General features: G+C 43.5%; 1 protein-coding gene across 1 annotated transcript in view; it reads right to left on the bottom strand.

The window, feature by feature from the left end:
- plxnc1 (plexin C1) overlaps positions 1–24044 on the bottom strand; it is a 36145-nt gene that overhangs the window by 10303 nt on the left and 1798 nt on the right. The window contains exons 4-23 of the mRNA XM_062517580.1: positions 23498–23598; positions 22888–22990; positions 22660–22789; positions 22452–22554; positions 22059–22155; positions 20718–20756; positions 19087–19220; positions 18807–19001; positions 16844–16946; positions 16281–16463; positions 14851–15009; positions 14581–14674; positions 13590–13706; positions 12891–12997; positions 12741–12782; positions 10992–11116; positions 7799–7997; positions 6101–6247; positions 1413–1581; positions 416–516 (exon numbers count right to left, since the gene is read on the bottom strand). Coding sequence (XP_062373564.1) covers positions 416–516; positions 1413–1581; positions 6101–6247; positions 7799–7997; positions 10992–11116; positions 12741–12782; positions 12891–12997; positions 13590–13706; positions 14581–14674; positions 14851–15009; positions 16281–16463; positions 16844–16946; positions 18807–19001; positions 19087–19220; positions 20718–20756; positions 22059–22155; positions 22452–22554; positions 22660–22789; positions 22888–22990; positions 23498–23598 — 2448 coding nt within the window. The remainder of the gene's footprint in view (positions 1–415; positions 517–1412; positions 1582–6100; positions 6248–7798; positions 7998–10991; positions 11117–12740; positions 12783–12890; positions 12998–13589; positions 13707–14580; positions 14675–14850; positions 15010–16280; positions 16464–16843; positions 16947–18806; positions 19002–19086; positions 19221–20717; positions 20757–22058; positions 22156–22451; positions 22555–22659; positions 22790–22887; positions 22991–23497; positions 23599–24044) is intronic.

Genomic DNA, 24044 nt, shown 5'->3' with positions numbered 1-24044 from the left:
CACACACACACACACACACACACACACACACACCCACCAGATAGCAAACTTTAACATCACAGCACACACACACTTTAACATCACAGCACACACACACACACAGAGAGCAAACTTTAACATCACAGCACACACACACAGACACTTTCACATCACAGCACACACACACTCATTTACTTCCTTCCTCACACAGATATGGGCAGCTGGACATGCGCACACACATTTTCTCTAAAACACAGACACGTTTGAGCACGCGCACACACACACACACACACACACACACACACACACACACACACACACACACACACACACACACACACAATGTCTGCTTCCCTTGCAATGTTTGAGGGTGTTACGTGGGAACTTTTCTACACACACACACACACAAACACATACACACACAGTGTGTGCGTACCTTGTAATGTTTGAGGGTGTTGAGCATGGTGACTTCCCCCATCATCTCTGAGCTGCCGTCCACTTCCTGTAGGGCCTCATAATGCCCATCACGCTCATACTCTGTGTGAGAGAGAGAGAGAGAGAGAAAGAGGGAGGGAGGGAGGGAGGGAGAGGGAGGGAGGGGGAGGGAGAGAGAAAGGGAGGGAGAGGGGGCATTGCAAAAAAGGAGAAGAGAAAAAGTGAGAAAGAGGGGGAGGGTTCAAAGAAAAATGAAAGAGAAAAATAGAGGAAGGGAGTGAGTGACCAAAAAAACAGGTACTGCAGAGAGAAGCATGGTGGTGTTACTCTACCCAAGCTTGCTGTATGAATTTAAACAACACAGGTCAACACACACACACACACACACACACACACACACACACACACACACACACCTGGAGAGGACCATGGGATGGGAATTGAGTCCGAGACACTGGCGTACTGTGCAGGTGCCCCAGTCAGTTGCCCACAGTTGTGGCCCTATAAGACTTTCTGATAAGGGCTTCCTGTTGTTACCGCGGTACAGCAAGTACGGGACTACACTCTCTTCCTGTCGTTACCCAGCGGTACAGGAAGTATGGGACTACGCTCTCTTCATGTCGTTACCCAGCGGTACAGGAAGTACGGGACTACGCTCTCTTCATGTCGTTACCCAGCGGTACAGGAAGTACGGGACTACGCTCTCTTCATGTCGTTACCCAGCGGTACAGGAAGTACGGGACTGTGCTTGTAACCTGCGTTGTGTGGAACCACCGCGGTCCAGCCCTGCACTCGCCCGGACTCGAACCCACGAAACAGCAGCACCTCGGATCGGGAGTCGAGCGTGCTAACAATCCAGAGAAAGCCCAGGCTACTAGCTTTCATGCCAGCGGCGCTCTTGAGGCGTCAGGGAGTGAGGTTTACTAACGTTCTACTCACACAGCTAACGAGCTGGCATCCGTTACATGCTCTCTTCCTGTCGTTAGCGCGGTACTCACCGATGTCGATGTCGCGGAGCTGCTGTGTGTAGCGGAAGCCGAACTTGCGGTGGAAGGTGAGCAGGATCTTCTCCTTCACCTGCTCCACCGTGTCACAGTCCAGCGCAGAGATGTCCAGCGGCTCACTCACCTCCCCCTCCGTGCCCACCGCAAACAGCACCGTCAGCTTCTGCACACACACACACACACACACACACACACACACACACACACACACACACACACTTTATCATCATCACCGCAAACAGCACCGCCAGCTTCTACACACACACACACACACACTTTATCATCATCACCGCAAACAGCACCGTCAACTTCTACACACACACACACACACACACACACACACACACACACTTTAACATCATCACCGCAAACAGCACGGTCAGCTTCTACACACACACACACACATACACTTTAACATCATCACCGCAAACAGCACCGTCAACTTCTACACACACACACACACACACACACACACTTTAACATCATCACTGTAAACAGCACGGTCAGCTTCTACACACACACACACACACACTTCAAAATCATCACTGCAAACAGCACAGTCAGTTTCTACACACACACACACACACACACACATACACACACACTTTAACATCATCACTGCAAACAGCAAGGTCAGCTTCCACACACACACACACACATTTCAATATAATCACTGCAAACAGCACGGTCAGCTTCTACACACACACACACACACACACACACACACACACACACACACACACACTTTAACATCATCACCGCAAACAGCACGAGCTTCGAGACACACACACACACAGACACACACACACACACACACACACATACTGTACACACACACTTTAACATCATCACAGCAAACAGCACGGTCAGCTTCTATACACACACACACACACACACACACACATACATTTCAACATCGTCACTGCAAACAGCACTGTCAGCCTCTACACAAACACACACACACACACACACACACACAGCATACACCCTCACACACAAACACACAAACACACACACACACACACACACACACACACACACACACACACACACACACACACACACACACACACACACAGACAATCCTATACCAATACCAATACAGCTTCATATAAGCATAAAGGGGTAAAGTTACACTGTTTTTTGATATACCGTCATTATGCGCATTAAGCACACACCCTCACACACACACACACATACACACACACAGACAATCCTATACCATTACACGAGTGTGGCATTTTGTGTAGCATTGCACACACAGGATACACCCTCACACACACACACACACGAGTGTGGCATTGCACACACACACACACACACGCACACACATGACACAGACAATCATATACCATTACCAATACAGCTTCATATAAGCAAAAAGGGGTAAAGTTATACTGTCTTTTGATATACAGTCACGATGCGCCAACATGAGTGTGGCATTGCACACACAGGATACACCCTAGCTGTGGCGCAAATGTCATAGTGGTAGTGGCAATTCATAAACCAGTTTTTACAGTGTGAGTAGATAGAAAAATAGTAAATATTAATAAGTCAACATTTACCATTAAATATTCTAATATAACTCAAATTTAAAAAAATAATAAGGAATGAAATTCGAATGGGATAATAGAGGAAAATTGACAGCCCTAACACACACACACACACACACACGAGTCTGGCATTGCACACACAGGATACACCCTCTCACACACACACACACACACACACACACACACACACACACACGAGTGTGGCATTGCACACACACACACGAGTGTGGCATTACACACACAGGGCTGTGAGGCTTCACACAAATGCCGTTACTGAGTCATAGCACTGTTGTTGACACTCGTTTTCACTTTGACTTGCAGAACAATAACTTTACTGAGAATCCCTGCACAAACCACAGCATTGCCTACACACACACACACACACACACACACGAGCACACACACACACACACACACACACACGTCCTCTGTTCTGTTACGTAGAACTACAGCTATGAATATGAATGGGACTATAATATACAAAACGTTTCTATTGACCCAAGGTCAACACGTTGTAAACACCTGGTATGTTTTTATAACTACGCTCATGAATATAAAGTAAAGTATAATATAAAGTTTTTATGTCGCATTGAGAAACACAACTTCAAAGAGCGAGTTCTGTCTGCTCTGTGCCTCACCACATCCTGTGAGGATACAGGGTGGGGTGTGTGGAGGTCAAGATGTGTACATGTGTGTGTGCGTGTCTCAGACAGAACACACACCATGGGTGTAATCACAGATGAACCACAGCCCAATAATAATACCATTTGTGTGCATGTGTGTGTGTGTGTGTGTGTGTGTGTGTGTGTGTGTTTGTGTGAGGGCCAGATGTACGTATATTTGCGAACGCAGCGTTATCAGTGCCCTGGCGAACCCGCAGAAAGCTAACACTATGATACCTACAGTAAGCTTGCGTGGTATTTATGAAACGTGTACTGTAGTTCATCGGGTTATCAGCGTCTTTCTCCGCCCCCTTACCGCAATTTGCACAACATCTCAACAACATGATTCAATCACAAGCACAGTTGAATGAAGTTAACCGATGACAACATTAAAAGGAATCAAACGTTTAGCGATCATGAAATAATACAATACATGATAAAATGTCAACAAGCAGGGGGATAATGTAGAGCAGTAGTTCTACTCAAACTACTTGTGTACGTAGGCTATGGAAGATTGGTCAAACATAGCAAATAGCCAAGTAAAGTTTAAGTGCATAGTGTGAAAGTGAAAGTAAGACATTCAAAGGGGCAGCGAGAGTTAAGTGTGCTTTTGATGTAGTACAAAGACGCAGAACTGGTGCTCTGAATAGTGATTCTGTTGTCTTTGGAAGTTTCTCTTTTTGACGCATTTAACTACAATTTGGACTAACACCTGCTTTCAACAGGCGGTAATGTTTCACCGCAACAGATGTGCGCTTTCATGGGTAGTTTTCATACATACAGGGGAATATCTAATTCGGCGCATTTTACGCTTCTACTCCCATCCTTTTCACACAAAACTCCCATGTTCCCCTGACCCTCCTATGAATGCATATGCATGACATGGAAAAGTGCAAATTGCTATTCTCAGCTCCTGCACCAGGCAATCTGCACTTTTTCCTCAGTGTGGCCTGTCTGTACATGCCTCGACATGTTTTTACGCACACGTTGCAAAACAAGTAGGCGCGTAGTGGGCGCAAAAGCGTACATCTGGCCCTGAGTGATGTCTGAGTGCGAGAGTGTGTGTGTTTGTGTGTGTGTGTGTGTGTGAGAGAGAGAGAGAGAGAGAGAGAGATACAGAGAAAGAGAGAGAGTGTGTGTGTGTGTGTGTGTGTGTGTGTGTGTGTGTGTGTGTGTTTGTGTGTGCCTAGTTGTGCCATCATGTCAGCCAGCTAAATGAAAGAGAAGGATATGCTATACCAGTACCTCAAGTCTCCACTTCCTTCCTCTGTTGTGAAGCAGAACTGAAACCTGTTGCCAGGGCAACACCTTTTCCCACTTTATTTGTTTGCTTGTTTGTTTGCATTATATACTGTGCATGTGTTGTAGGCTTCTCACTATCATTGTTATTGTGTTATTGATTTTGTGTGATGCATTGCCTTTTAATCTAGAGCCTGAGTTTGTATTGTAAATAAAGTCTGAGCTCCCTACGATCTGATTCAACACCAGAAACAGACACACACACACACACACACACACACACACACACACACACACACACACACACACACACACACACACACACACACACACACACACACACACACACACACACACACACACACACACACACACACACACACACACACACACACACACACACAGATGTCTCTTTTCCTGTCAAACTCCACCCAGGCAGTATATGGATGATGGTAGATTAGATTGTGTAGATTGTGGTTAGATTGTGGAAGGTGGAGAAAAAATAGAGAGCGATGTTTGCTCTCAAACTCAAATGTCTCATATCATAGCACTACGATATTTAACACACACAAGTTGTAAGATCACAACAAGGTTATTTTGTCTCAGCATAGCACTAAGATATTTAACACACACAAGTTGTAAGATCACAACAAGGTTATTTTGTCTCAGCAAAGCATTGCGATATAAACAAACACAAGTTGCAACATCACAAGGTTATTTCACCCACCCCAGCACCACCAGATTGGAATTGTGGCATATATTTTTAGTTTACGTATGTGTGAACCCATAGCTCAAGATGTCAGCGGTGAGTTTGTGGGTTAGTTGTGAGTTTGTGGGTCAGTTGTGTTTGTGGGTCAGTTGTGTTTGTGGGTCAGTTGTGTTTGTGGGTCAGTTGTGTGGAGTAGAGAGTGTCAGTGGTGAGTTTGGATATCAGTGATGTGCTTAAGTGTCAGTGGTGTATCTGGGGTAACAGTTGTGTGTTTGAATGATGTTTGTGGTGAGGGTGTCGTTGCTGGGCACAGTGTAAGTGGTGTGTTAACAGGCGAGACACAGAAAGACACACACACACACACACGGTGATGGTGTGTTGCCAAGGGGCAGAATTTTACACATACACACACACACACGCACACACATGGAGCTAGTTATGTTTTACCTTGGGACTGAAATCTACACACACACACACACTATACACACACACACACACACAAGGGAAGTGGTGTGTTACCAGTGAGTTGAAGTCCTGGGCCTGCCACAGCAGCCAGTCTTCGTTGAGGGTGTAGAGGGCTTTCCCTGTGACCGAGTCCACCGGGCCTTTACTGATCTGCTCCATCAACGCACACACCAGCAGGTACAGCGGCTGCCCCACACTCTCCTGATGGACACACACACACACACACACACACACACACACACACACACACACACACACACACACACACATACACACACGTAAACATGAGAAACACACACACACGCACGCACACGTACACACACACACACACACACACACACACATAGACACAGACAGATGGCTTTATCAGACAACCTGCTAAAAAGGTCTCTTAAAGGGATTATCCGGAGTAAAATGCACTTTAGATCAGGGAGTACATACGTTGAGTTGACATCAAATCATGTCATTCGGATGTGTTTTGAGAAAGTTCAATTTTACCGTTTTTAGCCAAAACTCGTTAGCCTGGAAGTCCTTTCGCTGCTACAAAACGCTATTTTTATACCTCTTCTACTGTTCCAAACAACATTACACTTACGTGGTAGTGAGTAGAGGGACCCTAAAGCCAAACCGAAGTATCCCCAGGTCTTTATGTGGTCGGATAGAGTCCAGAATGTATTTAATCGAGTCAGTACCTTTCCGGAAATGTTGCTGAAGTGTTGCTAAAATGTTCCCCAGCTGCAGCAGCGACAATTCCAGAAAGGTACTGGCTTGATTAAATTCATTCTGGACTCTCTATCCGACCACATAAAGACCTGGGGATACTTCGGTTTGGCTTTAGGGACCCTCTACTCACTACCACGTAAGTGTAATGTTGTTTGGAACAGTAGAAGAGGTATAAAAATAGCGTTTTGTAACGGCGAAAGGACATGCCCGGGTGTTGACTAACTCTCTCTAAACACATCCGAATTACATGATTTGATGTCAACTCAACATATGTACTCCCAATCATCCGTAAATTGATCTAAAGTGCATTTTACTCCGGATAATCAATTTAACCCCTAGTTGTGAAAGTGGTGATGGCTACACACATTACTGTAAGGGAACATGCCAACTTTTAGCTATAGGCTAGTAATAGGCTAACTGGTATAACCCACTTACAGTGCATTAAGCTAAGCTAGGCTAGGCTAACAGTGTCAGACTGGGTTATTGCACACGCACACACACACACACACATACACACACACACACACACACACACACACACACACACACACACACACACACACACACACACACACACACACACACACACACACACAGAAGAGCTTTATCCTCTTATATGAACTCTAGGGTAGACAGGAAACAGGCTTCCTTCCCCAAATAGTTGATATGGACCTTTTAACACACATGAATCTGAATGAATATAAGACAATCCATAAATACTGCCTGACCCTAAGAATGAAAAAGAAACAGAACAAGAAGTCAGCACACTGGAATATGCTCCTCAGTTTTTTTTCATGGTAAATCACCATGTGTAACTTTTCGGAAGGGCTAGGGCCCAAAACATTACACGTGGTGATTTACCATTTCAAAAAACCCTAAACTGAGGAGCATATTCTTCTGTGTGGACTTCTTGTTATTTTTCCTGACATATGCTTGTCTGTCCAGCACCCATTCTATATCGCTTTTGGATGTGCTTGCGGTACACTTGAACTCTTTCGCAATGAAAAAGCAACACAACTCCTTCCTGACCCTGAGGAAGCCGTAGAGGCAGATGGACATCCAGTTGGTGAGCAGCTTCTCCACGATGGACTCGGTGCGGCGCAGCAGCAGCTTGGGCTGGGCGTTACTGGGCTGCTCCATCAGCGACACCAGCAGCCCCTCCATCACCTGCGTCAGGTACGGCAGGTCGTCATGCAGCGCCAGCGTCAACAGGGACGCCACCATCACCCTGGGGATATACGGAGGAGGGGAGAGAAGAATGGATAGAAGAGACAAGCAGGAGGAAGAAGAGAGAGAGATAAGGATAAGAGCGTAAAGAAAGGATGAGATGTAAGATGTAAAGAAAAATAGAGAGAGAAGGAGAGAGAGAGAACCATAGGTAGAAATGAGGAAGGATACGAGGGTGAGGGGCAGAGAGAACAACAGATGAGAAGAGAGAGAAGGAGAGAGGGGGTAGAGAGACATAGAGAGAGAAGAGAAAGAGTGAGAGAGGGGGGAGAGAGAGACAGGGAGTAGTGAGAGAAAGAGATAGAGGTGGAGTTGAAATATGAAGACAGGAGCCGTGAGATGGGGAGAGAGTGGGGAGAGAGAGAGAGAGAGAGAGAGCAGAGTAGAGGAAGTGAGAGGTCAGGTTGGGGAGAGAGGGGAAATGATGAAACAGAAGAGGGAAAGGGGAAGAGCAAGTCAGATGGGGCAGAAGCCAAACAATTCTGAGAATCAAATAACTTGTAGCAGATTCTCTCTTTGACTTGGAACCATAAACCAACTTAGCCTCACATCACACACCTCACATCTGACTGGGGAAGTGTGCTGTCAAATATGCAGCGTGTGAGTGTGTGTGTGTGTGTGTTTGTCAAGTATGCTGTGTGCGTGTGTGTGTGTCTGTGTCAAGTATGCGGTGAGTGTGTCTGGCTTTGCAAGGCCAGCAACTTCACTATTCATCCAGGGAGTCGGAACAAGATGTGAAATTGAGCACCAGACCTCAGTTGTGTCACGGTGTCAGATGTCGTGTGGGGGAATAACTGTAGAACTGAATTCCCCATTTCATCCCTTAATACGTATAGAACATTTACAGTTTACAGTACAACAATGAGGAATAACATTGATGTACGTAGTAGCTGCATTGCAGCGGAGGCCGTAGGTAACAGTTACAACCAGCATTGCCTCAAGATACCCTATAGAGTCCTAGGCCTTTTCCGCAACAGAGTCCCTACTCACTTCAACTCTGTTAGCGAGTGAACCGCCTCCACTCTAACTACTGTGCGTACTTCCGCTCAATTTCATTTCTCTTCATACTCCGTCTGGTATAGCTTGACACAGCTTTGTTAACTCCGGCAAGTGCATCTCCGCCCAATCAGCGAACAGAGGGTGTTCCTAAGAGCGATTACATTCAAGTTTCAAGCCTTTTTGTTATCGTTGTGTCCCCCTTGGTTATCATACATCATTACCAAACGTTAGTGATTGAACTCCATCCAAACCAGGAAATAAACGTTTGCCAATGGATGTAGAAATTGGAAACTCTCTTCTTCGCAGAGAGTCTGGCCTCCAGGCTAATAGAGCCCAGTGCCAGATCCGAATGCTCGTTCGTGGACTGCATCTTGAGCTGGGGGCTGGGGCTGATGACATCTTTATGTGTCATTACTGTCACAACAGCGGGTATGATTCAAACAGGCGTTGCTGTGATAAAGCTGGCGACTGGAAAGTCTGACATTTCGCCACTACTCCGCCCTTCTCTCCCAATAATTCGCCACTACAAAGCCCTTCTCTACCACCATTTCAACACGGTGTCACCTCACTCAGAATGCACTGCCCTTCAGCAGGGACAGAGCCACATGTTCGACCCTCTCAGACTATTTACACAGTGCAAATTTCTCAGTAGTGTCATAAATAAATTCTATAAATTCTATAGTTTGAGACACAACTAAAGTTCACAAGTTTCAGGAAGTAAAAGTCCTGCCATGCATTAACTTCTGTCTTTGTACACAGGTCACACCGCTAATTAGCTAATCTACCTGGCTGCTAATTAGCTAACCCGCCTGGCTGCTAATTAGCTAACCTACCTGGCCGCTAATTAGCATCAGCTGGTTTACTAGATGGTTGTAATCAAATGATGTCTGCCTCTGCATAAGACCCTCTCCGACTAGCTCCAGGCTGAATTTCCAATTTCTGTACTTACAATACCTAATATGAGTGGAAATATGAGAATTGGAATGCAGTCCCGGAGTCATACTTAACTCTTTTATGACCCTGTGAAGCGAAGTTACGGCAGAAAATCTGCTTCTAAGCGCACTAAACTTTACACACTGTTTTTTTCCACACTGAAGATTCCGTTATCCATGAGAACATCAACATGGTTGTAATCTGATCAAGTTACTGTGTGGATGTGAGGAGATTAAATAAACACAACAGACTCACAATCACATTCACACTGATACAGTATATGACACACTCACACTTACACACACACACATGTTCACACTTTTCACAGTTCTCTCTTCACCAAGGCCACTTCCTGGAAACACACATACAGATAAGAAGCTGTGATCTGTGGTGCCGTTTTCAGTTCTCTGAGACCTAACGCACAAATACACACACACACACACACACACACACACACACACACACACACACACACACACACACACACACACAAGCTGGTACTTTCAAAAACACTATACATATGATGCTATACTGCTTAACACGCACACTATCTATATTGTTTTCTAGGCTAACACACTTGGCTGACTAATACATATTTTTTCCATTTGCTGAGCTGGATGGTGGTGATCAATAAAGATTCTTGCCTTAAACTGAATGGTCATCATTTCTAATAAATTGTGCTGGATCATGCTGGACACAAGCGGAAGTGGAGCAACTAAAATGGGAAGAAAGGCTTCAGTCTCCAGCTAAAAATAAAACATAGCTGACTTTGTATTTAGCTACCATTAACTCATATATTACATTGTCGTCTGGCAGTTATATACTGTAGTACGTTACATCAAAATCGTTCTTTCAAGACCCAGTTTCTGTAAGATTTTGCGTTTGCTTCTGTGGTTTCAACCCTTTCAATACACTCATACACGCACACACACACACACACACACACACACACTTCTCATTTTCTCACACACACACACTCACACAAGCGTGGGCTCTCTCTCTCCCTCTCTCTCTCTCTCTCACAAACACACACACACACACACACACACACACACACACTGACTTGTCTTTGACGAGGAAGCTCTTCTGCTCCTCCAGCGTGTGGACGAACGAGGTGAGGAAGAGCTGATCTCTGAGCAGGTGGGAGAGCGCTTTGCACCTCTGGTCCTGATGCTCCTTCACGGACAGCTGCAGGACACAGAACAGTTACATTCACTTTCAGAGCACATTCACACCGAGAACAATAACAATAACGAAAACGGGAGAAAAGTATCACTTTAGCTAATATGAATGACAACGTCCACACATCAATAACATGAAGAAAGATATAGTTGGGGATCACTTTCAGTCACTTCTGTTGCAACCTTTGTAGTTAAAGCAGGTGACTTGATATTAGGACGTTGTAGGTTCAGTTCCCTGATTAGGTGGCACTGCCATGCAACTTTATTTTAGACTATTCTTTTTAACTTATGTCAATAAATGGTCTATCGACATAGAGTAACTATACACATAAATATCTAGGGTTAAAATCTTCTGCTGTGTTTCATCCACTCTTATTCAAAAGTGACAAGGAGAGACAGGATGCAAACTCGTGCAGGCACATGGAGACACCACCTGGTAGTAGCGAAATGCGACACAGGTACGATGCTTTCTAGAAACAGGTGTTACAACATAGTTGTTTGAGCGCACGCTGCGTTGTACCATGATGGTTAAGCAACATCGTTGCTAACTTTTGTAGAAACGCATCTCATTGCAATTTTGCGAATAAAAGCTGACAGCCAATCAGAATCCTAAACATTTTATGAATAACATCAATCAACATGAGGAGAGACTTTCCTTATCAGGTCAGTGTGGATGCTTTACTATACACTGGGTGGAACTCCAGGAGAGTAAACCCACAGAAAGATAAAGGAAATAGAACCTCCAATTGTGAAAACATATCTGCAGGAATTTTAAAGTATTTTGGGACAAAATATAATAGTAATCTTAAAGGAATACTATATGTATTATAACAATTTGATAGCATTTTGGGACATTTGGGACTATAAGTACTACTACTAAGACTGTACACTACCACTTTGCGTTGGACAAAACGTCTGTTAAATGACATAAACATAAATAAAAACATTAAAAAGCAAACAAATATTAACAAAAACATGAACATAAACATAGCACAACTTTAGTATAGAAATCTTATAGAATGAGACAGAACCAGGCCCAAGCAGGCCTTAAATGAACTAATGAGATGAAACTGCAGGAACATGGGTTAGCGTGATAGACGCCCAGGAAGAATTGGTTAGCATGTAACCATAAACTGAAGAAACCACACACCACACCATGTTTCTACTGTAGATACAATGGATGCTTTTAATGTTTTAGTCTCGGCTGTGCTGCCTTTGTCAAGTCTTGCTGAAAACTTGGTAAATTAAAAACATCCACTGCGTCTGGAAACAGAAAATTCGGTTTCTTAGTGACCAGCACCTCGCTGAGAAGCATCCACGGTGTGGGTTTGCAAAGGGTATAATGAAACTACCAGTGCCAGAAACGTAACATCTGCTGACATTACTGACCACGAGAAAGGTCAGTGAGGTGAAATCTGTTTAGAAATAAATTTACTGAACGCTAAACATGTCCAGACATCAATTTACTGAACACTACACATGCCCAGACTTCAATTTGTGTAGGTGTGTGTGTTGGGGGTGGGACATGTATGTGTGGAAATTTGTATTTACGAGACAGGTGTCACTATGTATGTGTGTGTGTGTGCAACTGTTTTGCTCTGTCATCTTGCATATCATCTACAATATCTCACCTGAGTTATGTCTTTCATCATAGATGTTGCCAAGGGTCCTCCCTAAAATACACAAGTCCAACGTAAAAAAAGACATCAACCATTGATCAGCCATCAACATACTGCATTTCTACATTGCATGCATTACATATGCATCGATCTGCTAGCTACCTCAGGAAAGAAGATTCTAGAAGCAAAATGCTTGTAGTCCAGGAACGGAATGGCTCCTGTGCTGGGAATCAGCTCCGATTTCTCCGATGTCTGCAAATCCACAAAACCTACGAGAAAAAAGAAAGATGTGTGTGTGAGAGAGGGGGTGTGGTGTGTACAGTATGTAAGGGGGCTGTGAGGGGGGTATGTGTGTGTGTGTGCGTGAGGGGTGTGATTCATTTCTTGACTCAACCCCTGTCACATTCTACCCACCCAAAAAGCCCTCAAAATACACTTCTTAAAAAAAGAGGCATCTAATTGTTCTCACTTTATGTGTGAAAATAGTTCATACAGAATCATTAAGGACCTGCAGACTTTCACATCATCCGCAGCACAATTCGCAGCACACTGCAGGAGTCCCAGTAGAGGTGATTTGATTGGTTGTGTGAGATGTGTGTGTCTATAGACAAGTGACCTTGGCTGATCAGAGCTACAGTATACGTGAGAGTTGTGGGAGGGGTGTGTGTAGAGGGGTATGAATGTGAGGTGTGTGTATGAGGGGTGTTTGTGTGTGATGTGTAGGGTATGTGTGTGTGAGGGGTATGTGTAGAGGGTTATGGATGTGGTGTGTGTGTGTGTGTGTGTGTGTGTGTGTGTGTGTGTGTGTGTGTGTGTGTGTGTGTGTGTGAGGTGTGTGTGTGTTTTCTTGAGGAGACTGACCTTGGCGGATGTCATTGCGGATCTGGCATTCGATCGTCTCAATTCGCTTTTGCATCTGATCTTTTAGCATGCTCTGCTTCTTACGATGGAAGTACACACCCACCAGCACCACTGCCACTAATACACACACACACACACACACACACACACACACACACACACACACCCACACACACACACACACACACACCCACCCACACACACACACACACAGAGGGAGAGAGAGACAAAAAAAGAAAATCATTATTAGACCATAATGCTCTTGTTAAACACTTGTGACTTTGGACTGAGAAAAGCACTCTACAAAAAGCCTATTAGTGGCTTACTTACTTAACCACACACATGCGCATGCATGCGCACACACAGACACACACACACACACACACACACACACAACCATACACAGCACAAATTGTGATCCATATCAGAAAATAAGACATCATGTGACAACAGCTGACTTCAACTGAATCACCATGACAACGCTGCAGCTAATATGAGCTAAAAGCCTTTACGAACAGCATTGCCACTTGCATCCAGAAATCTGTTGATCATAACGATTTTTATCTAAATCACTTACTTTTAATGGTTGCTATATAGTATATGTACAGTATATGTATTTTTTGTCCAAGGTGATTTACAGTAGTTTTCTGTGAATTAGCCGCATTGTGTTTAAGCCACAGGACTTAAAATGCAGATAGCCAACATATCAACATTCACAATAATCCTCACCACAGATGATACAAGTACTGCATTAACAATAATGCATTGAATTTAGTTATTTTCATTAAGCTATTGATTGAATTTACATTTTTGTTTATTATTGCTATTCTCCTTAATGTGCTATTACCAACTTTTAAGTTGTTTACTGTTAAACTGAGATATTGTAATGTTGTTATTCGTATGTCACTTTGGACAAAAGCGTCTGCTAAATACCATAACCATAACAATATGTGTAATGTACATGACATAACGCCCCCATAACGGTCCTTACCACAAATGGCTAATGTGGTACAGGTGGAGATGGCAATGATGTAGAGCAGGTTCCGGCTCTTTTGAAGTTCGTATGAAAAATTTCCAACAGCGATCTAGAACAAAAAGGAAAACAACATCATGACACTGATGACAGTGGTGTAGCTATCCTATAATTAATTATTAACATTGACAGTGATAATGCTAATCGTTAATTATTGATCTTACTGAACAAAGCTTTAACAGTGATCTTACATCGATACTTTGAAATAAAAAGTAAAAGGTTTCTTACCTTCAGTAAGTCTATGCTGATGTCCTGCTGGTTTTCAATAACACAGAGAACTGAGGTGTGGTCTTCGATTCGTTCTATCTTACAGTGATGGGGCACCTCCCCCTGCATGGCCCGGACCTCGATCTCTGAGTCTTTCAGCTCCAGGGAGTCTACAGTTTTCTGGACGGAGAGAAAGGCCGGAATAAAGACAGAGGTGATGTGAGAGGACTGAGGATCACATGAGGGCCCACATACAACCAAGTATCTAAACATCAACTGTGACGTGACCGTGCTGGTGTGCGGTCCAAGACGACAAATGTGTTGTTGCCCACACATTGTGTTAGTTGGTTTATTCGCTCGCTGCCATCTTGCCAGGTTGTTCAAAGCCTTTCTTTTTAGTAAGCTCTGTGTACACAAACAATGCTCTCAATGCTCTAGTTCAGTGTTTCTAAGTTGTAATGCATAGCTAATTGAATGTGTGCTATTGGGATTGTATACATCTAATGTGCACAAATATAATTTTGGTAACCTCACAACCTCAGCCCATGCAACACTGTGCAGACCCCCTGGCAACCCCTAATGGGATCCGGGGACTCCAGGTTGGGAACCGCTGCTCTGGTTCATGTGTAGACACACTTCAAACAAAGTTTCATGTTGTGTTGATTGATCTCAGGGCCAGATGTACGTTTTTGCACCCATTTCAGGCGTAACGTGCACGTAAGAACATGGGGAGATATACAAACAGGCCGCACTGAGGGAGACTGCCTGTCACGGGAGCTGAGAATGGCTATTTGCACTTTTCCATGTCATGCATATTAATTCCTGAGAGGATCAGAACACTTCAAGTATTTTTTAAGTGGATTGGTAGAACTACTAGGCCTACTCTGTCTGTTGCTGCTTGTTGACATCTTTGTATCATGTATGATTGCTACATTTTTATTCTTTTTAATGTTGCAATATTCAACTGCGCTTGTGGTTCAGCTGTGCACACGCAAAAGACGTTGTAGAGGGGGCTGGGATGGGCGACGATGATGAACACTGTTAACGTAATGAAGTGGCAGCTTATTAAATTCCACGCAATATAGCAAAGCACAGCGTTCGCATTCTTATTCTGCGCATACAAAAACTCGGCGCTTTCTTAGTACACCTGGCCCTTAGTGTTTTAAAAGTTTTGATGCGATCATAATAGTACTCCTAGCACTCCCATTAAAAAAGGCCTATTGACTCGAAAACTAAAATATGGTCTGACTTAAATGTGCCAATTACGTCGTAATTATGTTTTTAAACGAAAGTTTGTACATTCACTAAACGACCCTAGGTGACATTTTGACACATGACACATTTTGCTACACAAGCACACATATGACGTCCTTATGTAACTTGATGTGTTCACGTTTGGGTACCTTGCATTGACTATGAATCGGCCCTTACAGTGTGTCTGTTTAGGCTACCTGTATGATGACGGACATGTCGTTGCCAGTGCGTGTGGTGGTGAAGCTGGTGAATTGTGGGTCTGGGAGGTAGGTGAGCTCCTCTCTGCAGGTCACTGAGGTGTTCCCCACCAGCAGCTCCACAGACACCTGTCTGGACCCAGCAGAGTCCAGCACACCAGCAGGGGTGAAGTAGACCAACGTCTGGAGGGAACAGATGACCATGATAAATACACATACACACCAGATACACAGATACACACACACACACATACAGTATGTATGTCTCTAAACACCAGGAGGGGAATAGACAAATGTCTGGAAACACAAATCTCAAAGTCTTGATATTGGACTAAGTCCAGTTCTCACAGCTAAGCTACACTAAGCTGGTGGGCGGAGAGTTGTGGAAGGGCTGGGCTGGGCTGGGGTCTTAGCAGCCAAAGTGAGACAGAGGTGGATAACCAAGCCCAGTCATTTGTGGGGTCATGTGGCTTGATGATGGGAAATGAGGAGGTGGGAACCACAGAAAACTTCTGCTATAAAACTGCTGCGATACTTCTGCAATACAAAGGTCATATTCTTACCTCCTTCTTTTTCTTGAGGGTGAGCTCCTCAGGTTCATCTTTGTGCTTCACCTTTTCCACAAACTTCAGGTTAGAACCGTTAAACATGATCTCTCTGCCTCCACTGCAGAACACAGAACACAGAACCCAGCATCAGGTCACATCATTCGTCGGAACACCTGAGGAAGTTTGTGTACTTGCCCCAACAGAATATCAACCACATGGTACAGAATAACAGACTAATAAATAAACTTTTAAATAAATAACATTAATATCTACCACAACAACAATAATAATAATAAAATAATAATAACCATCATCATACATGTTATTGTTATTACTATTAGTACTATTATTTTGGACTAAGGTTCTTATAAATAGAAAAATACATATTATATGTGATGCAAATATATGCTGTACTGTAAGATCCATCCATGCGAATACATGTGAAAGTTCAGAGAAGTTCAATAAGCACAATGAGGGAAATTTCATGATGCTGATGCTCACAGTAAACTAAATATGCTGACAGCTGTGGTGGGATAGCAGTTTTTAACAGAGCCTGGTGAAAAACACTGAAGTGACAACAGTAATGAGAATCCCCCTCATCAGTGACAGGCACTCTACACAGCCAGATAAAAATGACCAAAACGAGAAGCAAAGTCTGTGACACAGACAGCCTCACCCAAATCAGAGCTACACAGACAGCATGACATGCGCAATCCCAAACCCAGAGTTACACAGACACCATGCGCAATCCCAAAACCAGAAGCAAAGTCTATGACAGAGACAGCCTAACCCAAACCCAGAGCAACACAGGCAGAACGACAGACAGAGAAGTGAAACGGTTGTGCTGCTAGCAAAGTTGTGAAATGTGAAACATGGGGTGCAATGTCTGCCACTTTAGTTTTACTTGAGGGAGAGAAGATGGTGGCACTGAGGTGTGAAACAGAACACAGACAGAGACTGGGAGGCAGACAGAAAGACAGATATGTAGACAGACTGACAGACAGAGAAACAGATAGAGTGCTGCAGGAAAACAGGAAGACACAAACCCTGATTTCAGAGTAAGAAATAGATTTGCACATACAGCATATGTACAGTAACGGATGCCAGCTAGCTGTGCCTGTGGAACATTAGTAAAGCTCACTTCCCTGACACCTTAAGAGTAGTGCTGGCATGAAACCTAGCAGATCATTTGCTAGGAAGCTTGATTTCAATTCTATTGTGAATAACTTTGCTGAACAGAATACTCTACGAGATATTTTGTAATGAGTAAGTTACAGGAGTCACTGTCAGCTGTTGGAATTCTGGCGGCTGTGCCATGCTGATTACATTAATATAGCGAGGCTACACAGGCCTATCATGAGTGTGTGCATATTGCGTCATGTAGTCAATTACCACTTAATAAAACCCAAATTGTTGCAATATTGCCAATCGCTGCTACAGTTGCAAACGACCAGTTGTCGGATGACGTTGTTGTAACAGCTGTTTCAATGTTGTAAATCCTCTTATCTAATATCGAAATCAACATTGCAATAGCCGTTGGCATTGTCGCAGAACATGACTGTAAATGTCATGCTATATCTATATTCTATATACAATTACTTGAGGGCTGCCGTTGTTGTAACATTGTTTCAACATTGCCATTCAACCTTCAACGCTGTCAACCAATGGCAGCGTTGATACAACGTGTGCGTGCTAACTGGGTGAGGTTTTAGCTCAGTTGTTAGCACGCTCGACTGTTCGTGGGTTCGAGTCCGGACCTGTGCAGTGCTGAACCGCGTAGGTGCAACACAATGCAGGTTACACATACACAGGTTGGTTCTCTATTACACTATAGGATGGTGCGTAGCCTTCGGAGCTGAATAGCTATCCATATCATATGTCATGTCTGTTTGCGTTGTACTCTGGAGATGCTTTTCGGGATAGATGCATGAGACTGTACCTGCCCTTTGTGGTATTTGGTTTTCAGGATAGACTGTACCTGACCCATGTAGTCTTTGGTTCCAGACGATTGCAGATTGGAGGGGAGTCGTAGGTCAGTTTGACGTTGCCATGACACTGGCCATCAGCCGTCAGCAAGCACACTCCTACAGTGTCTTTCACGGCTCTGGTCGGAATATGGAATGCCAGAGACTCATGGGAAGTGGAGTTTCTAGAACGGGACAACACTGGGGACCTGGTCATGTGACAAAACAGAAAATTAGAACACATATTTACACACTCAGTTCAGACGTTTTCCCATGGCAAAGAAAGGCACCTACTCTTTTGGATTGCAGTCCATGTTTCCTTGGAAACGGACCTTTGTGACTGATTCCAGGTTTCTTCCTTTAATAACTGCACGGTTTCGGCCATGGATGGAAACCTCATCAGGTGTCATGGATAGAATCTCTGGCTTCTGAGATTATGAGCAGAAGAACAGAAGAAACAAAAAAGACAGAGTGAGAAAGGGACAGAGAGACAGAGGGGGACAGAGATAGAGAGAGAGATGGACAGAGAGAGTGAAGAGATACAAAAAGAGATAGAGATACACAGTAGGCCTATGTAAACAATATGAACTGAGAGCAAAACAGATTGATGCAGTCAACAACAAAACCAAACATATACTGTACTGTATGTACAATTCAAATGTATAAGAAACAATGAGCATCTTGAAGGAGACCAAGGAATCCTTAATTCACATAACAAAATACCTCCAGCAATATCTGAATCCACACGTTATAAATGAACACATAATATTTTCAACTCCTTTCTTTTGCTAGTGTGCTTATCTCTCTCCTTTTATCTTTGCATTTCTGCTGGTGAAAATAAATAGAGTATTAGTGTGACTGTAAGGGAAATCCTCTCACACTTTAAATAATGGTGTGGTTGTTCTTGTCTGTACTGTTGTCTGTGTTTTTCTCTCTATTTAGAAGCACATACAGAAAGAGCTACAGTACAGTATATGGAGACTGTGCACGTGTGGGGGAAATACAGGTCTGGTAAAAATAACCTGCACTTTTTAGAGGTCACTCTCACTCTCACAGCTGGGCTACACCACAAGCCTAATTGAAGCCTTATTGCGGAGCGTAACAATAGTTTTAGAAGACCGGTCTAATTTTTCGATTGTATACGCCACAATCCCGTCTGGTGTAGCCAGTTCCATTGTTTATCGACAAAGCTAACTGTAGCAGCATACGCTATGTGAATGGAACACTTCAGTAAATGTGCCTTCTAGCCTGTCTGTTAAGCGTGTAAACACATCTCTCTGATTATTGTAAATATCCATATCAATACCACATCATTATGCAGTAAATGAACTGAAAGATTCAAAGACAAAAACAGTGAAAAAACTGGTATGGTACCGTTCATTTATCTATTACTTGTCATAGTGACTTTCTAATATATCTTATTTCAATATTAATCTATTCATGAAATGATCTCGGGTTTCTGTCTATATGTCTATAACACAGCATATACCGGTAGTTTGATTTTATTTTTATTTGATGCTACATAAATGATGACGTCTCTGCCAATGTGTACCTGGAGGCCTGATAATTGCACTACATAATGTCATTGTTTTTGCTGATAGGACCATGATCCTTTTCGTCACTTTTAGACAAACAGCTAGTGTAGTGCTAAATGGGTACCCAGTATCGAATATTTACAAAAAAAATGGAATTATCACACTGTGTAACAGCAGGATGTGAAAACGTACAAAGAGCTAAGAGCCAAAATAGGCGAGGGACATTTCTCAGTGGTAAGCTCTTTACGGGCAGGTTATTAATACAGCACCCTTAAGCAACCACATCCCTCAACTGAGTTGAGCCACATCTTCTTCCACCTCCTCCTTCCTTTTCCTGCTTCACTGATCTGAATTTAAAAAAGGAAGCTGCAAACAGTTTGTATAACTTACTGTGTAGTTTTGCCCCAGTATGATGTTTTTACATATATCCTAGAGAGAGAGAGAGAGAGAGAGAGAAGATGAAGCTATTAAAATGAGTCAGATATCACCTCTAGACTATCCTAAAAACAAAAGGTGATAAGCCTTTTTCTGTTGCTGCCCCTCGACTCTCGAAATTAAGTCCTGTGCCACCAGTAAATCAAATGTAAAGACCCATCTATTTTCTTTGGCCTTCAATGTCCATTAATTCTCCCATTGTTTGTTTATTTATCGTATTTCTATTTCTTTTCAGCAGTATATTAAATGCCACAGTATATTTTGCTCTAGGCCTATAGTAGTAACAGTTTTGTTAACCATATCTTATATTTTAGTTTTTATTACTGTATTTATTTTATTTCTGTGAGCACCTTCGGTCAATTCCATTGCGTTTAAGGTTTAGACCACAGATCGCGATGGCATGAGTTACAACATTCTAAAACCTTTCTGCTACTAAATGCTTTGTGATGGCTTGTGACAACTTGCAACAACGTGCAACATTTAATTCACACCGCTGCAACTCCTGCAATGGTTTTGTTTCGTCGTGGATCTTTGGTGTGAATTGGGCCTTAAGTGGGGTACAAACCAAAGATTCATGACGAGACGAGCTACAATGTTCTAAAAACTTGCAACTGTGACTAGACATGTTGAATGCTTTACGACAGCTTGCAACGACAAGCAACATTTTATTCACACCGCTGCAACTTCTGCGGTGGTTTTGTCTCGTCGCGGATCTTTGGTGTGAATTGGGTCTTAGTGTGCTATTTAAATAAATGTGACATGACTTGACTAGTTCTCTTAAAAACCAGCTGTGGCGCAACTGGCGGGGGCACCTGCACCGAATGCCGGCATCCCAGATTCGATTCCCGCCCTGTGGTCCCGGATCCCAACCCTATTCTCTCTCCCATTCACTTCCTGTCACTCTTCACTGTCTCTATCATTACAGGCATGAAAGCCCAAAAATATATATTAAAGAAAAAAAAGAAAAAAAAGTTCTAGAGAATTCTACAGCTGCCAGAAAGCATTCTACATTCTGCAGGCTAGCATGGGTGAGGTCATAATAGGTTAAGCATTCCGTCATTCATTTCGATGGTGGCAAGAAGCGACGAAAAAAAGAAATAACGAAAGCACGACCCAAATCCACAAGCATGAAAAAACAGTTTGAGCCGGAAAAGTGTCAACATCTCCAAAGCTCTAATTTTGTAGCTGCTTAGCCATTCTCACTACTCGCTACTAGCATGACATTATTTATTTTGTAACATGCCAGAGTAGGATGCTGTGAGAAATATTTGTTGTTGTTGTTATTGATTGTCTCACCTGTGAGGTTTCATAAGCCTTTGTGGATACTGTCCTCCAGGTACAAGCATCACCTGAGAGAGACCACAAACACCCTGCAGAGAAGCACTCCATACACCTGTGGAACACACACACACACACACACACACACACACACACACACACACACACACACACACGCACACACACACACGCAGACACACACACACACGCAGACACACACACACATCTATTATCACACAAACAAGATTAATACTTAATACAAAATATCACTTTTTTCAAATATCGTCTTTTCAGTGTTGAACACTTGCGAGTCAGTGTTCATTATGTTACACAGTGGAATGTGATTCATCTCTTCATAAGTGTGTTAAACAATAAATAAATGTAAGAAGATCAAGAACACAGTTTTCTTACAAAGCAGAAGTTGGTGTTCCTGTGATGCTGGAGCACTTTTTCAAAAGCACGTCCTTAGTGAGCGTCTCCGTCTGGACTGTGATCGTAACTCTTAGGCTGAGTCCTGCACACATGAACACACACAGAGGCTCTCTGGGTCAGACACACTCCAGCTGTCCACTGTGGTGTACTGGAGCAGTAATAAGCAGACATGTGTCCATTCACACACCTTCAGCAGGGAAGCTCTCAATAGAGAAGCTACAGGAACAGTTGGAGGGGCCTGGACTGTCACACTTCTCTAAAGCACATGAGAAACGGATGCCTCCGTTCAGGTTGGGTGCAGCCGTCACTGTGATGTCCTAGCAGGGGAGAGAACCACAGATTCACTCCAGGATCTGATAGGAAATGAACAAAAACAACAACAACACGAATAACATCAACATGTAAACCTGTGTACCTGCCCAGTGCTGACCATGTGGACAGAAATAATGTCCCTCAGCTGGGACGTCCCAGGAACCGAGACCCAGTCAGAGCTGGAACAGGCATGCTGAAACGTGCATCTGGAGGGACAGAACAGAGTACTGAAGGCCAAATGTGAGGAGAGACATTATGCTAACCAGATATATACAGTATATACATATATATATATATATATATATATACAGTATATATATATATTCCCCCGGAGGGGCATACCCCTGGACCCCCTAAGGGAGAGCCCCCCCACATAACAGATCCCAATTTAACTCCTGGTACTAACCACCAGAGACTGTGTACTGCCAACCAATGAGTGTGAAGAGGGCAGGAAGTGACAAGAGGTCTGATATAAGCAGTATAAAGGGGTGAACAACAAGCAAATGTGTGTGTGTGTGTGCGTGCGTGCGTGCGTGCGTGCATGTGTGCATGCGTGTGTGTGGGGTCCAGTGGTGACAAAAACACAAGTTAAAGTACAATGATATTCTAATGACAGATGTGTGATATGTGAGAGTGAATTCAAGTGTGCAAGTGCCCCTAACGTTCAGGTCATTAATGCAAGACCACAGTGGTGCAGCTCCAAGTGTTCTCACCTGCTCTGAGACACACACCAGCCACAGAAGGGGTCCAGGGCCGACCAGCAGTCCATCAGAGTTTGATACACACCACACCTGGCCACAGGTACCTTTATCATCTACACACACACACACACACACACACACACACACACACACACACACACACACACACACACACACACACACACACAGTGGTTACTCATGCCATTAAAATGCACTTAGCTAGCCCAATGCATTCATTAGGATCCAAACAGAGATGAAGTTAGAAGCGACCAAACACCTCCATGATTTCCCTATTAAAATACAGTTACATGAGTAGTCACACGACCAAGTATGGTGAGATAAAATAAAACGTGGTGCATTTCTAAGCAGGTAAGAGGGATAACTATATTGTGTGGCGCAGTAATATCCTCACTCTTGCACTTTCCGTTTCACTTTGGATTGATATATTACTGCGGCTGCGCAGAGTCAAAGTGCTCCCAATATTATTCCGCCACACAATATAGCTATGCCTTTTACCTGCTTAGAAATGCACCACGTTTTATTTTGTCTCACCATACTT

The sequence above is a fragment of the Sardina pilchardus genome, chromosome 17 (genome assembly GCF_963854185.1).
Source record: "Sardina pilchardus chromosome 17, fSarPil1.1, whole genome shotgun sequence".
NCBI lineage: Eukaryota > Metazoa > Chordata > Actinopteri > Clupeiformes > Clupeidae > Sardina > Sardina pilchardus.
The sequence above is the reverse complement of the archived record's forward strand: the minus strand, read 5'-3'. Positions and strand labels throughout refer to the sequence as shown.